The sequence below is a fragment of the Notamacropus eugenii genome, chromosome 2, assembly GCF_028372415.1.
Source record: "Notamacropus eugenii isolate mMacEug1 chromosome 2, mMacEug1.pri_v2, whole genome shotgun sequence".
NCBI lineage: Eukaryota > Metazoa > Chordata > Mammalia > Diprotodontia > Macropodidae > Notamacropus > Notamacropus eugenii.
In genome coordinates, this window is record NC_092873.1 from 248,218,034 (window position 1) to 248,231,544 (window position 13,511).

The following is a 13,511-nucleotide window of genomic DNA, read 5'->3' on the forward strand; positions in this document are numbered from 1 at the left end:
TCATTCTTTGACCACTAGGCAACATTGGTGTTCTAATGTCTATCTATACTTTTAACAAATTTAATTCACTGAGCATTCAATAAAGAGCTATCATATGTGCTGGTCTTAAGGGAAATAAAGATGAAGGCAAAACTGGTTGTTTCACTAAAACAGCAAAGGAGATGTCCAGTGTCCTGAAGTGTGATGCCCCACAGCAGGGGAAGCCAACAAAAAGAGAGTCATCCTCTCTGTCTGTCTACAAGAAGTCCTGCCATTCCTTTTTCTTAGGGTCCCAAGTGTCCCAGAATTCTGCCGTACCCCAGCCCTGGAACCTCTGCATAGTGGATCCTAATTACTCTTCCTGAGAAACACCAGTTAGGAAAAGGCCCCATCACTCTTTCCTGGCAAAATGCCAACACCACTATACCCCTCCGCCCCCCTGCATCATGTGATTTGCACCTCCCCGCTTGCCCCCATGATTTTGGTGTCTTTTTCTCTACTAATGTTCAACATGGAGATTTAGCTGTGGCTGGGACTGTTTGGTGCAACCGGGTCCTAGCAGGAGCCTTATGATTTTGAGCAGCTGTGTCCTTGTCAAAATCATGGCCCCACGACTTTACTATGTCACCTTTCTCCAGAGCGTCTCACTCTGGAATACATTCCAGCCACTCTAAGAGGCAGGCATGGGAAGAAGGTGAATTAGAAGACTGGCATACAACCAGTCTTATGAAGGAAAGTGAATGAGAATGAAAGGAAAAGAAATCCTATGGGGCGAAGTAGAAGGAAAGACTAAAATAGTGTTATGTTGCATTATGAACTGAAATTTATTTAAACTGAAGTTCCTAGTAAGTTTAGCTATTTATACTGATGTTCAATATTTCTGGTAAAACATTTAACAATGAATAATGAAATAAGATTATAAATTGCAGAGAAGATGCTGACAAATTAGTAGAGGGAGTTTTTTCACCTGGTATTTCCTTGTATTAATGAAATCACAAGTCTGGACCTTATGTAGTTCTCTGATATTTTTAATACACTTGAATCTGAGTTCAAATCCAGCCTCAGCCGTTTACTAGCTGTGTGACCCTGAGCAAGTGAATTAAACTCTCACGACCTCAGTTTCCTCACCTAAAAAATGGGAATAATAAGGGCACGTACCTCACAAGGCTGTTTTAAGAATCCAGTGAGGTCACTCATGTAAAGTATTTGCAAACCCTGAAGTGTTATATAAATGATGCATGCATCATACAGCGCTGGATAATTGCAGAACACCGTTGATATCACATTTCATTCGACTCCCTTGATAATTCTAGTAGTTAGGTTAGGCAAGTAGGACCACCCCTATTTTATAGAAGGAGAAGCAGGCTTGAGGGGCATGTCCACGCTCACACTGCTGTAGACTTATAAAGTTCCAGAACTAGAGGGAGCCCCAGAGATCATCTGGTCACCTTCCTTTAGATGAGGAAATAGGGTCCCAGAGAGAGGAAGGTAACTGACCAGAGTGTCTGCACTGCCACTTAGTTGTCTGACTCCAAACATATTATTGCCTTGTTATATCACTGGAATCAAGAGATGTCATTTTAGTCTTATCTCTACCCTTAAGTATCATATTAGGCAAAGTCCTTAGATTTTCTGGGCCCCAATTTCCTCATTAAAATTTATAGGTGTTTCAGTGGAGGTGTGTGTGTGTGTGTGTGTGTGTGTGTGTGTGTGTGTGTGTGTGTGTGTGTGTGTGTGTGTGTGTGTGTGTGTGTGTGTGACAGAGACGGAAGGGGGGCAACTCTGGACCCATAATCTGATCCTGACCATTGTTGTTCATTGTAGTTTTAACATTCATTTTACCTCACTTAGTCTCAGTTTCTTCCTGTGTAAGATAAGGAGCTTAGACTACAGTGATCAGGGATTCTTAACCTTTTTGGAGTGGTCAGTCCCTTTGGCAACTGAGTAGAACTTATGGGCTCTTCAGAATAATGTTTTCAAGTGAATAAAACAAAAACACATAGGATTACCAAGGAAAGTGATTATACTAAATTATAGTTATCAGAATATTTTTTAGAAGTTCATGGACCATAAGTTAAGAGCTCCTGCTCAAGATGCTCCCTAAGATCATCCAAAACAACCCTTCCAGATCTAACATTGTTAAAATGGATCATGGTGGCTAAAGAATTCATGTCTTGTGGCCAATCTGAGATTGATGAGCCTCACCTTCCTGGCCTAGCTGGGTTCCCAGAGTGTAGATACAGTCTATTCGTAAATAAATAATAAGAAACAAAAGATTCATTCCAATATTGAATTGTCAGTATCTTGCTTTCCTTTTATTTAAAATAGAGTCCATACGTAAAGTGTTTCAACTGATCTGTGCTGTTAGGCCACTTGTATGAGGTTTTAAATGGTAAATAAACCAGAAAAGGTTTTTCCCCTTGACACTGGAGATTTTATTTGTGTTTGGATATGGATGTCTCCAGTGTTTGGGGCATTTATAATACGTTTAAAAACCACATTGTTAACCACATTTTCCAGCTTCCCCATTCTTTCCACTTTCCCACCCCCTGTGCTGGGCCTCAAGTCAACTCTCACTGATGCAGAGGGAGGCATAGCCTGGCTCTTGGAGAAAACAATAAATGGTTAATTTAGACCAATGGTTCTTAACTTTTTTTGTTTCATGAACCCATCTGGCAATCTGGAGACGCCTATGGACTCCTCCTCAGAATAATACTTTTAAATGCAGAAAACAAAATACGTAAGTAAGAAGGAAAGAAAGGAGGGGAAAAGCATTTATTAAGTACGTACTATGTACCAAGTACTTGTTAAAAGCTTCACAGATACCTGATTTGATCCTCAGAATTACCCTGAGATGTAGGTGTTAATGTTATCCCCATTTTACGGTTGAGGAAACCGAAGCAGACAGAGTTTAAATGACTTACTTAGGGTCTCATAGCTAGTAAATATCTGAGGCTGGAATTTGAACTCAAGTCTTCCCAAGTGCAGGCCCAACACACTTTCCACATTTCTGTCTAGCTACTTTGTAATAGGATTACATAGGAAACCAATTATATTAAAATACTGTTGGTAAAATTTTTTTTAAAAAACTAGTAACAACAAACAAATTCATGGAGCTCAGACTGAGAAACCCTGGTAGATGTTTCCCTGAGTGGCCGGGTTATTAACTTGTTAGCTCATTTGGAATCTGCTTTTCCAAGGTCCCATTTGGCTAGTGTAAACGGAGGTCATACTTGTGTCAACAGCAAACCTAATTCAGCAACCCAGTCAAGAATTTGAATGCAGACAGCTGAGTGTATTTTTTTTATCTGGTAGATTAGAAGTAACCACTAAATCTAATGTCAAGAAATATAAAAAGCTAAAAAAAAAAGAAAAATATAAAAAGCTAGAAGCCTAAATTTTCTAGTGAGAGTAGCCCAAAATGAAGCTGAAAGAGGATTCCATGGGAACTGTGGGAGTAGTCTGATACCTCGCTTTGTTTTTTGGTTTATATTTGTGCCGTAGATAAAAAATAATGCCTTTTGTTTTTGTCTTTCAGGATCTGACTTGCCTTTTTGAATTATACTTAGAACCACTTCAGAGCGAGACATTTCTTACTCAGGATGAGGTAAGAAGTCCTTGTTATGGTATTACAACAAAGTCATCACCCCCTGACTTTTTAATGAATTTGATCCCAAGAGGATACTTATGAGAGGAGCTGCTTATCAGACTTTGAAAGTAGAAACCTCCACAGAACCTTGGTCTCATATGTGTGTTAACTTTGGACATTAGATTCTTATCAGAGCTATTTAGTGCAAATATTTTTCCCGAGTAGCATCTTTGTAGCTAATTTGATTTCGATAATTTAAAAGCTTTTAAATTTCACATAATCAGAATCATTTCTTCTGATACTTGGTTAAGAATTCTACTCCTTACCATAGTTGAATGAATGAATAAAGTATTTATTAAGCACTTATTATATGTAAGGCGCTGGACTGAGCATTGGAGTGACAAATAGAAGTGATGGTCCCTGATCTTAAGGGGTGCACATTCTAATGGATGATACCTAACCCCTTTGAGTTCTAGTGTCTCTCCCCACCCCTGCTCCTGTTCATTATTTTCTATTTATCCGTATAGAGCTTGATCCGTATATATTTGTTCGCATGTTGTTTCCCCTGTAAGCTTCTTGGAGGTAATGGACTGTCTTTTGCCTTTTTTGTTATCCCCATTACTTAGCACAGTGCCTGTAGGTGCTTGATACATGTTTATTGATTGATTGGCTATGATACAGGTGTGGAAAGATTCAGCTCAGTTGGAAAAGCCCCACAGTCCTTAGGATGGTGTGACAAAGCAGATGTTGGTGCTTCTTGAATGCCATTTCCACTGATAAAATCAGTTTCTGATGTTGAATGATTTGACAATGCCAAGGACTTGTGTGGCCAGAACTTTCCTTTCTGGGTCTTTAGAGCTCTGGCTGTAGCATCTGTAGGAGAGGTTGCTAGGATGCATCTCCACAAGGAATGCTTCCTAGGATGGTGGATGATTGAGGGCAATGGGCTGCAAGCATTGCTCTCCTCATAGTTGTTGGGTTGGGGTCCTGGGCTGTTCCCAGTAGGATCTGAGAGGACATGTTGGTCAAGGTGGTAGTTGATTGGACTTGTCTACTATATGCTCTCTAATCTTTCTCCTTCCTTCAGCTAGGCTGCCTTGTCTGCCCCTATGTGAGAAAGTTGTTAGTTTGGGGGCAGTTGGTGGAAATAGCTGACCCCTTTTCCACCAGAGAAATGGCTATGCATTCTCAGGGCTCCTGTGATTTTCTGTCTGTTAATGGCAGTTGGTCAGCAGTTGCTGCTAATAATGATGAAGAAAATGGACCATTTCTTCGCAGTAATTTTTCCCCTCAATAATAATTGTTGGGGCAAGGCTAGAAGCTGGTCTGGTGGTTTGGGAAGCACTGTGGTTCCCAAAGAGTCTTGGCCTGTCTCCATTAGAGTGACTTGTCTGGCACGTGCTGCCTCCTATCTCTCCCTCTGGGTGCCTTCTTGTTTCAGCTATGCTGGCTGAAAGATACCACCATCCATTTTCTTAACAATTTTTAGATGATTTGACAAGTATCTTTTTCAGAACTCACTGTGGTACGTGGTATAAGATGTTGACCTAAACAATTGCTTTGGATGAATTGTTTCACTGGGGACATATTTAAAATATATTTTAACTCAGAGTTTGATTTTCAACTATTCATTTGGTAGCATCTCTATCAAGGTGTACTTTGTGGTATTCATTCAAATGTAACATATTTATAATTTAAAAATTATGTATTATCTTATAATTTATAAAATAAATTTCCCTCTTTGGATGTCAGGTTACAGTTATATCAGTTTTTCACCAAATAATATATTATCTTATATGAAGCTTTGTGAAATAGTAGGCAGTTAACAGAAATTGGATCAAATTGAATTAAACTAATCAATGGTAGATTTTGAAAATATGAAGTATCAAGATTATGGAGACTCATTATGATGTAACAGGTAGAAAATCAACTTCAGAGTCACCAAGACATGAGTTCAGATCTTGACTTTGACACCTAGCTATGTGACCCTGGAAAAGTCTTTTAATTCATGATGCTCCTGTGTGTATTCATCCTTCATTGCCGAAGAAGACCATGCCATCAGAAAAATAATGACATGACTGGCACTTGACTTTGTTTTGAGTGAGGGAGGGCTGTGTGCAGGTCACCAGCCTCACTTCTCCTCTGAGCCATCTGAGTCTAGTGACCAGATATTCATCAGAATGACTGGAGATGACCCAGAATGAGGCACTTGGGGTTAAGTGACTTACCCAAGGTCACACAGCTAGTGAGTGACAAGTGTCTGAGGTGAGATTTGAATTCAGGTCCTCCTGACTTCTGCCCTGGTGCTCTATCCACTGCACCACCTAGCTGCCCCATGATGCTCCTAGGCATCAACTGAAGAACAGGGGATTATCTGCTTTGGCAAAGGCAGTTTTCTCACTGGGAGTATCTTATACCAATGAAATTGCATCTACAGAAATGGAGAGGTTAGCAATTAATCTTTCACTAAAATTCAACCAACACTAAACACCTGTTGTGTGGTAGTTAAATGCTCATGTTCTCTAATGTTCTATCCCTTGTTCTAATTCTGACCTCTTTGCAGATGGAGTCCCTTTTTGGAAGTTTGCCAGAAATGCTAGAGTTTCAAAAAGTGTTCCTGGAGACCCTGGAGGATGGTATTTCTTCATCCTCTGACTTTACCATACTTGAAACTCCCTCCCAGTTCAGAGTGAGTATTTTGGATTTGCTGTTCTAAAGGAGAATAGTTGAATGCTTGTAGTGAATTCTTAAATGAGGACTTACATTTTTATAGCATTTTATGTTTTCTGAAGAGGTTTCCATACAATCCCATCTAAAAGAGGGTGTAGGTTTTAGGTCTCATTTTGGAATTGGAAGGAACCCTGACAGTGCCCTCAATTTATAGATGAGGAAATGGAAGCGAGAAAAGCCAAGTGACTCACCCAAAGCCATGCACCTGCTATAAGCGATGGAGTCGGAAGGGAGTCCACTGCAATTTGGGTACAACTGTTAGGCAGAACAGTAGCCAGGATTAGGAGAGTGTGATAGGAGAAAGCCCTGTCCTCTTGGATTCAATGCTGGATAGTTTGGCTGGAGTTTAATTATGCTTTAGACACTGCCAGCTCATGTGACTCTGGGCATTTCACTTTGTCTCAGTTTCCTTGTGTGTAAAATGGGAATAACAATAGCACCTCTCTCACAAGGTTGTTGTGAAGATTCAAGGAAATACTGAGTGTAATAGAGGGATTTACAAGCTTTAAAATCCTGGATAAAAAAGTGAGCTTTAAAAAGAAATGCACGAGAGGCAGCGTGGTGTAGTGGAATCGTGAACTTAGACTCACCAGCTTTGATTCTTATCAACTGTCCCTGGGCAAGTAACTTTGGAATCTCTGGGCCTTAATTTCCTCATCTGTAAAATATCTCTGTTACCTCCTTCGTAAGATTTTAAGCCTTTAAGTCATTATTATAGCATGGAAGAAAAGGATTGACATGAATCATTAAAACCTCTATTTAGTTATGACTAAAGTAATACTGAAATCTTAAGTAGAACAGCCAGAAGTAGCTCTTCGGTTGGAGGTACTGATGGGTATTGAACTACCTGAAAAATGGGCAGCAGGATTTAGGAGAAAAAGAATAGATCAGGCCTTCATTATTTCACAGACTGGATGGGCATCTCTGAACGATTTGTGAATGCACACTTGTGTGTGTGTGAGCGTGCACACTTGTGTGTGTGTGAGTGCGCACAGGCGCACACACGCACACATGCACAATGGATATTCACTTTAGGCTACTTACTTCTCTGAATATGGCCACTATACTTTTAGGCTGACTATCTTTAGCAAATACTTGATTGTATCTCACTAACTCTAATTAAACCTAATCTTACTGTGGAAAAAACAGTGTTTTAATATATTCTGCTTTTTTTCCTCCCCCTAGAAATTACTCTTCTCCCTTGGAGGTTCTTTTCTTTATTATGCAGACCATTTTAAATTGTACAGTGGATTCTGTGCCAATCACATCAAAGTACAGAAAGTTCTAGAGAGAGGTAAGTGGCAATTCTGGGCAATATTCCTACGTACTGATTTCTTTTACTGATGTAAATAGAGGGTCTATAACTAGCAAGCTGACATAGTAAGGAAAGGAGGTAATGCTCTTATGGACTTAATCTTTTGCTCTGTTAACTTACCTTCCCCCGCCCCTGCGCCAGTTTTTCAGCTTCTTTTTACGTGGAGTCTTCTTTGATTAGAATGTAAACGACATGCAGGCAAAAACCATCATTTCATTTCTTTTTGTATCCCCAACTCTTTACACAGTGTCTGGCACATAATAATGCATGCTGACTCAATTTGTCTGTGGCTTTGGTCTTGAAAGTGATATTAAATAGAAAATTTCTAATTAGTTTCTACTTAGAGGACAATTATTGTTATTAGGTACCAGCTAATAACTAAAAAGTAATCATTTTCTGTTCCACGATAATGTTTATATTGTTCTTCCTTCTTCATATTCCCATTGTCTAAGCCATATTTTAATTTAAATTCCCACCCAAATGTTCAGGATGAGAAGTCATGTTAACTCCAAGTCTCATTTATAAGCATTTTAAAGTCAGAACTTATAGAGATATTCTTTAAAGGCAAAAAAGCTCAGAACCAGCTGATTTTCTATCACAGAGAAAAGTTCTTTGTCAGAACTGTTTGGAAAAGACTTGCGTCCATCATAGCCCACTCTACACCAGTTCTCATGAAGACTTTCCTTTTCAAAGGTCAAAAATATTTTCATTTACTCAATATTTTATAGGGAGAGAATAAAGTTTTTCAGGTACCATTTACACCAAAGGACAGGGAAAATGTGAAAGAATGTGTGTCTTTGTTTTCCTACCTGAATCTTGGTAATAAACTTGTGTAGGAAATAGTTTTTGTGGCTCAGGAATTTTTTTCTGTTTATTAATTTCTCTATGAAAATATTTTTTCTTACTTTTTATTAATTTAAAATCCAGATGGCAAATTTTCCATGCTTGAACTACCTGAAGAAGCTGAATTTGGTTTTCACTCATTAATTTTTACTTTTGTGGCAACCCTGTTAAGATGTCTTTTATGGCAATAATTCAGATGTTGAGACTTTGCTGACTTAATGCTATTATACAGAATTGCATTGATTATTTTTTTTCATCAGAGGACATATTAGAATAAATTAAATATCTGGTTAATGAATTTCAAAACACAAAAGTATACCAAACACTAAAAATAGCCCTAAGTACTAGAATTGGCAGGCTACTACTTAAATTCATCCATCAGTTTAGTTCAGGAAACATTTATTATTATAAACATGGCAACATTCCTGCCCTCAAATTGTTTGCAGTCTAATTGGGTGAGATATGACATACATGGATAAACAATTAAGATGAAGGCATAGAGACATAAAGAGTTATCTTAGTTTGATAAGATGACCTGGAGTTGCAAACGTGTCTCTTCTGTTGTCTCATAACTTACAGCTAAAACGGACAAAGCATTCAAGGCATTCTTGGATGCTCGAAACCCTACAAAGCAGCATGCCTCCACATTGGAGTCATACCTCATCAAGCCTGTCCAGAGAGTCCTGAAGTACCCTCTGTTGCTCAAAGAGCTAGTGTCTTTGACAGACAATGAGAGCGAGGAACACTATCACCTGACTGGTATGGGACCATTTCCTTATATTCATGTGCTTTTACAAAAGGAGAATACATGTAGCTGTGTGACTTTTCTCTGCCCCTTTCCTTGTGCCTATATTCTCCCTCCCCCCAAAATTATTTGTGAGTCTGTTTAGTTTTAGGTACTGTTACAATTTTAGAAATGTTGGTAATGTTCTGGAAATAATTTTTTGAACCCGTGATGATAGAAACATATGCAGCCTACTGAATGGATGGGATTTCCTCTCTGTGTTGTTTCTACGTTCAGCTGATCCAAAATGCTGGGGGAGGCTCCATCTTGTGGAGGTCTGCTGACAAAACTCAGTTTAAAACAGATATTTTGCAAGGACCAAATGCTTATGGTTTTTGCATGCTCTTCTTGGTTCTTATCTCTTTGTATGACTTCAGAGATCTAAAGCTTATAAAGAGATGCCATTGGCTGCAAATAGTATGTAAGCAGCTGCCTTTGATATAAAGGAGAGTGCCCTGTTAATAAGCAGAAGAGACATCTAGCCAGCTCTTCACCAAGCCATGCTTTCAGCTAGGGGACATAAAGAAAATCACTGAAGAAACAATTTATTATTAAGCATTCAGGAATATTCAGGAATAACAGGGCAAGATTTTTGAAAAGGTGGCTGAATTTAAGTAAATTTAATTTACTTAAAAAGTCATTCATGCATTAGTGTTCAAAGCAGCAAAAACCATGGGTACCTTTGGGGGAGAAATATATTGATCCAGGTTTCTTTTGAAATTACACCTTTTTTTTGTCATCCAAGCTAATTGCTAGATGAAAAGACATATTCCAGTGCTAGCCACAATGTCTAAGAAATATCTAGAGGAATTTTGACTTCTCAGTGGGGATAGTTAAAATCTTCTCCCTTAACTCCCTTAACACCAGATATATATATATATATAAAAACTAAACAAATAGGACTACTTCATGTGAAGAACAGAGACTTTGAAGTTGTACCTACTGTCTTATTTGGTTTGTGACTTGAGGGAAGTCATTACACCTTTTTTGATGTTACTATTTTCCCATCAGTCCCCAGAGTGCCTCCTAGCAATGGAGCCCATGTAAGCTCTGTGGATGCTCACTTTTCCCAACTCTTACACCCACTGATGAGTTTAGTCCTCAGAGTTTGGCTATATCTTCCCCTTGGGGGTCAAGGGGTAACCCCGAGGGGTCAGGGATGATTGTTTGAAGACAGAAACTTTATCCCTCACTTATGCATGTCTTTACACGGTTATCAGTTGATAATTATTTAGCCAGCCAGCTGGCTTTTAGAAAGGCACATTTCTTAAGATAGTACATTAAGAATACTTATACAAGACATACCCCCAAAGGTCTGTAATACATACATATTGCAGGGGAAAGTGGACTCAGTTTTAGAGAGCATGGATGGCAGAAAGGTGAGTCACATACCCCTTCTGGAAATCCTTTCTTCTACTTGTAGTTTTTTTCCCTTGTCCATAAGAAGTTCTCCTTTTGCCCAGAATGCATTTCCGCCAGCTAATTGAGAATGCCTTTTAGGACACTGATGGGAAGGTGGGAAGTGTAGCATGCTCTGGGTATATAAACCTTAACGCTCCATACAAATACTTGTTATTATTCAGTGAACTCTTTCATTTTACAAGCCCATTGCCAAGGGTCACAGAGTAATTTAGTGGCTGGGGAAGGACTAGATCTTGGAGCTCCTGATTCCTAGTTTGGTGCTCTTTCCACTAATCCATGCTGCTTACTTATATCTACTGAAATTAGCAAATGTTGAGGCAGAAAATTACCTTTAAGATTAAAGAGTAGTTTTTATTTTTCAATTTTATTTTTCAATTAGCTAGCATTTATTTTCTCTCCCTCTCCATTCCCCATATTTTAAGGGAACAAAAGAAAAAGAAACCCCTGCCCCATTCCAGGTGTGCATAGTAAAGGAAGCCCAGTTCCCCCATTTTCCTGAATGGTGGTCTGTAAAGCTGTGTCACTGTGGATCGCAAGTGTCATGGCTGATCCCTGAGTTGGATCGGTTATGAGATATGTTTATAATACATTTTCACGTACAAGAAGTATCTTGTACTTAAGTTGCTTAAGATGAAAATGTGTGATTCGAGAAACTGCAGAGCCCTTCAAGAGGTAAGACTGACTAATGCTGCTGTGTTTGGACTGTCGTCAGTCTTTATTCCTGGCTACTTTTAGAGACTTCACATTATAACTGTGGATAGCTTTAAAAACACACAGTAATGTAATTCGTTAGTGATACGCAAAAGATAAATGGCATTTGTTTTTAATACTGCAGAAGCACTGAAGGCAATGGAAAAGGTAGCAAGTCACATCAACGAAATGCAGAAAATATATGAAGATTATGGCACTGTGTTTGACCAGCTCGTAGCAGAGCAGAGTGGGACAGAGAAGGAGGTAAGGCTTCAGAGTTCTCTCATGTATTGTATTTATGCATGAGGGGCAATCCAGAATCATTGACTCCTTGGGTTGGCAGGGGCCTGACAGGTAATCTCATCTCAGACTGAATTAGGGAAGTCTTTGTAAACTGATTTATGATTGGCCTCCCAGAAAAGGTTAGATTGCCATTGTAATAGTCTATTACTAGTTTACTTAAGAGGAAAGAAATGAAGCTTCTGTTTCAAATACATTTTAGACTTTGCATATTCCAAGATTTAAAATTTTATTTCAATAATGTTACCTTCTTACTTATCTTTGCATATCATGAAGTGCATATGAGAAATAACATAATTTAAATCTGAATGTAATGTAGCAGTTTCTTAATAAACATGCAGTTTAGTGGACATTTATTAGGTTTGTGCTGGGGCAGAGTACTGTGATACAACACTTAGTTACCCACCCTCAGGGTTCTTGGAATAAGGTCAGTAGGAGGAGATGACACATAGAGCAGAAGGACCTGAACCTATGATGCCAGGGATATAGGGATTTATCAATGAGAAAACTCCCTGGATCCAGGTGGGGCGGCATCTTCTCTACAGTTGCTAGTCTTAGAACTGAGAAATGAACTCCCCTGCCCAGGGTCCCGTAGCCCATAAGGATCAGAGGTGGGATGAAGACATGTCTTTCTGTTGTTCAGGACAGTTTTCTATCTTTTGCACTACATTGCCTCCCATGACATACAGAAATGCTGCAATAAAAATTAAATTACATTAGAGAGGTGTGCATTTAAGTGTTATGGTGAGGTACAGTGGGAATAGTTGATTATGGACTGGGGAAACCTGGGAAGATTTCAAGGATGGATTTAACATTTGAGTTAAGACTTTAAAAGATAGGAAGAAGTTCAATAGATAAAAGTAAGGTGTAAGGGAGGGTGTGAACAAAGCTTTAGGCATGTGAGTAGATGGGGAAAATTTAGGGGACAAGCTTGGGGAAAGCAAGGTGGCACAGTGGATAGAGTGCCGGATCTGGAGTCAGGAAGTTTCATCATCCTGAGTTCAAGTCTGGTTTCAAACATTTACTAGTTGTGTGAACTTGGACAAGTCATTTAACCCTGTTTACCTCAGTTTCCTCACCTAAAAAATGAACTGGAGCAGATGGAACCATTCAGTGTCTTTGCCAAGAAAATCTCAAAATGGGGTCATGAAGAGTTGGACACAACTGAAAATGACAACAACAGAGTTCAGTTTGATCACCAAAAGTGGGGTAGGAATAGTATGAGATAAAGCCAAAAAGACAGAATAGCCCAAGATGACAGAGGGCCTTGAACTCTAGGCAAAGGGATTTGAGAGTCAACAAGGGAGCCATTGAAGATTTTTGAGCAAGGAGAGATGTGACTGAATATTGCATTGTTTAACAATCAGATAGAAACACTTAGTGAGTTTCTTTTGTGTGCAAGGTGCTGTGGAGGATACAAAGAAGTAGAAAAGACAGTCCTTTGCCACAGTGAATTTACAACATAATTTGAGAGCTAAGACATAATATCTTCATAGAATAACAGTCCAAAGTAGTAATAGACAAATGCACAATGAGAGATGGGCCCATTGCTACTGGAATTCAGAGTGCAGAGGGATCAGTGTGGACTGCTGGTGTAGTACGACAAAACTTCATGGAACTAGGGGTTAGGGCTTAAGATGGCCTAGAATTAGAGAACAAAGATGAGGATGGTTTAAGAAAAAACAGGAAATCATGAAAGGTGCAGTTTGAGTAGACCAGTCTGGGAAGAATAGAAAGATTAGGGTAAGCTTACAGAAGGAATTGGGGAAGTGATTGTAAAGAAACATAAATTTTTACCAGCTTATCACTTAAATATTTCCTTGATGTCCATCTCATTGGCTTAATTTTTTAAGCAGGGC

General features: G+C 39.0%; 1 protein-coding gene across 2 annotated transcripts in view; it reads left to right on the plus strand.

The window, feature by feature from the left end:
* TIAM2 (TIAM Rac1 associated GEF 2) overlaps positions 1-13,511 on the plus strand; it is a 159,076-nt gene that overhangs the window by 125,958 nt on the left and 19,607 nt on the right. For both annotated transcript variants that reach the window (XM_072643752.1, XM_072643753.1), the window contains 5 exons: positions 3,518-3,586; positions 6,132-6,257; positions 7,484-7,592; positions 9,036-9,215; positions 11,498-11,616. In XM_072643752.1, coding sequence (XP_072499853.1) covers positions 3,518-3,586; positions 6,132-6,257; positions 7,484-7,592; positions 9,036-9,215; positions 11,498-11,616 — 603 coding nt within the window. The remainder of the gene's footprint in view (positions 1-3,517; positions 3,587-6,131; positions 6,258-7,483; positions 7,593-9,035; positions 9,216-11,497; positions 11,617-13,511) is intronic.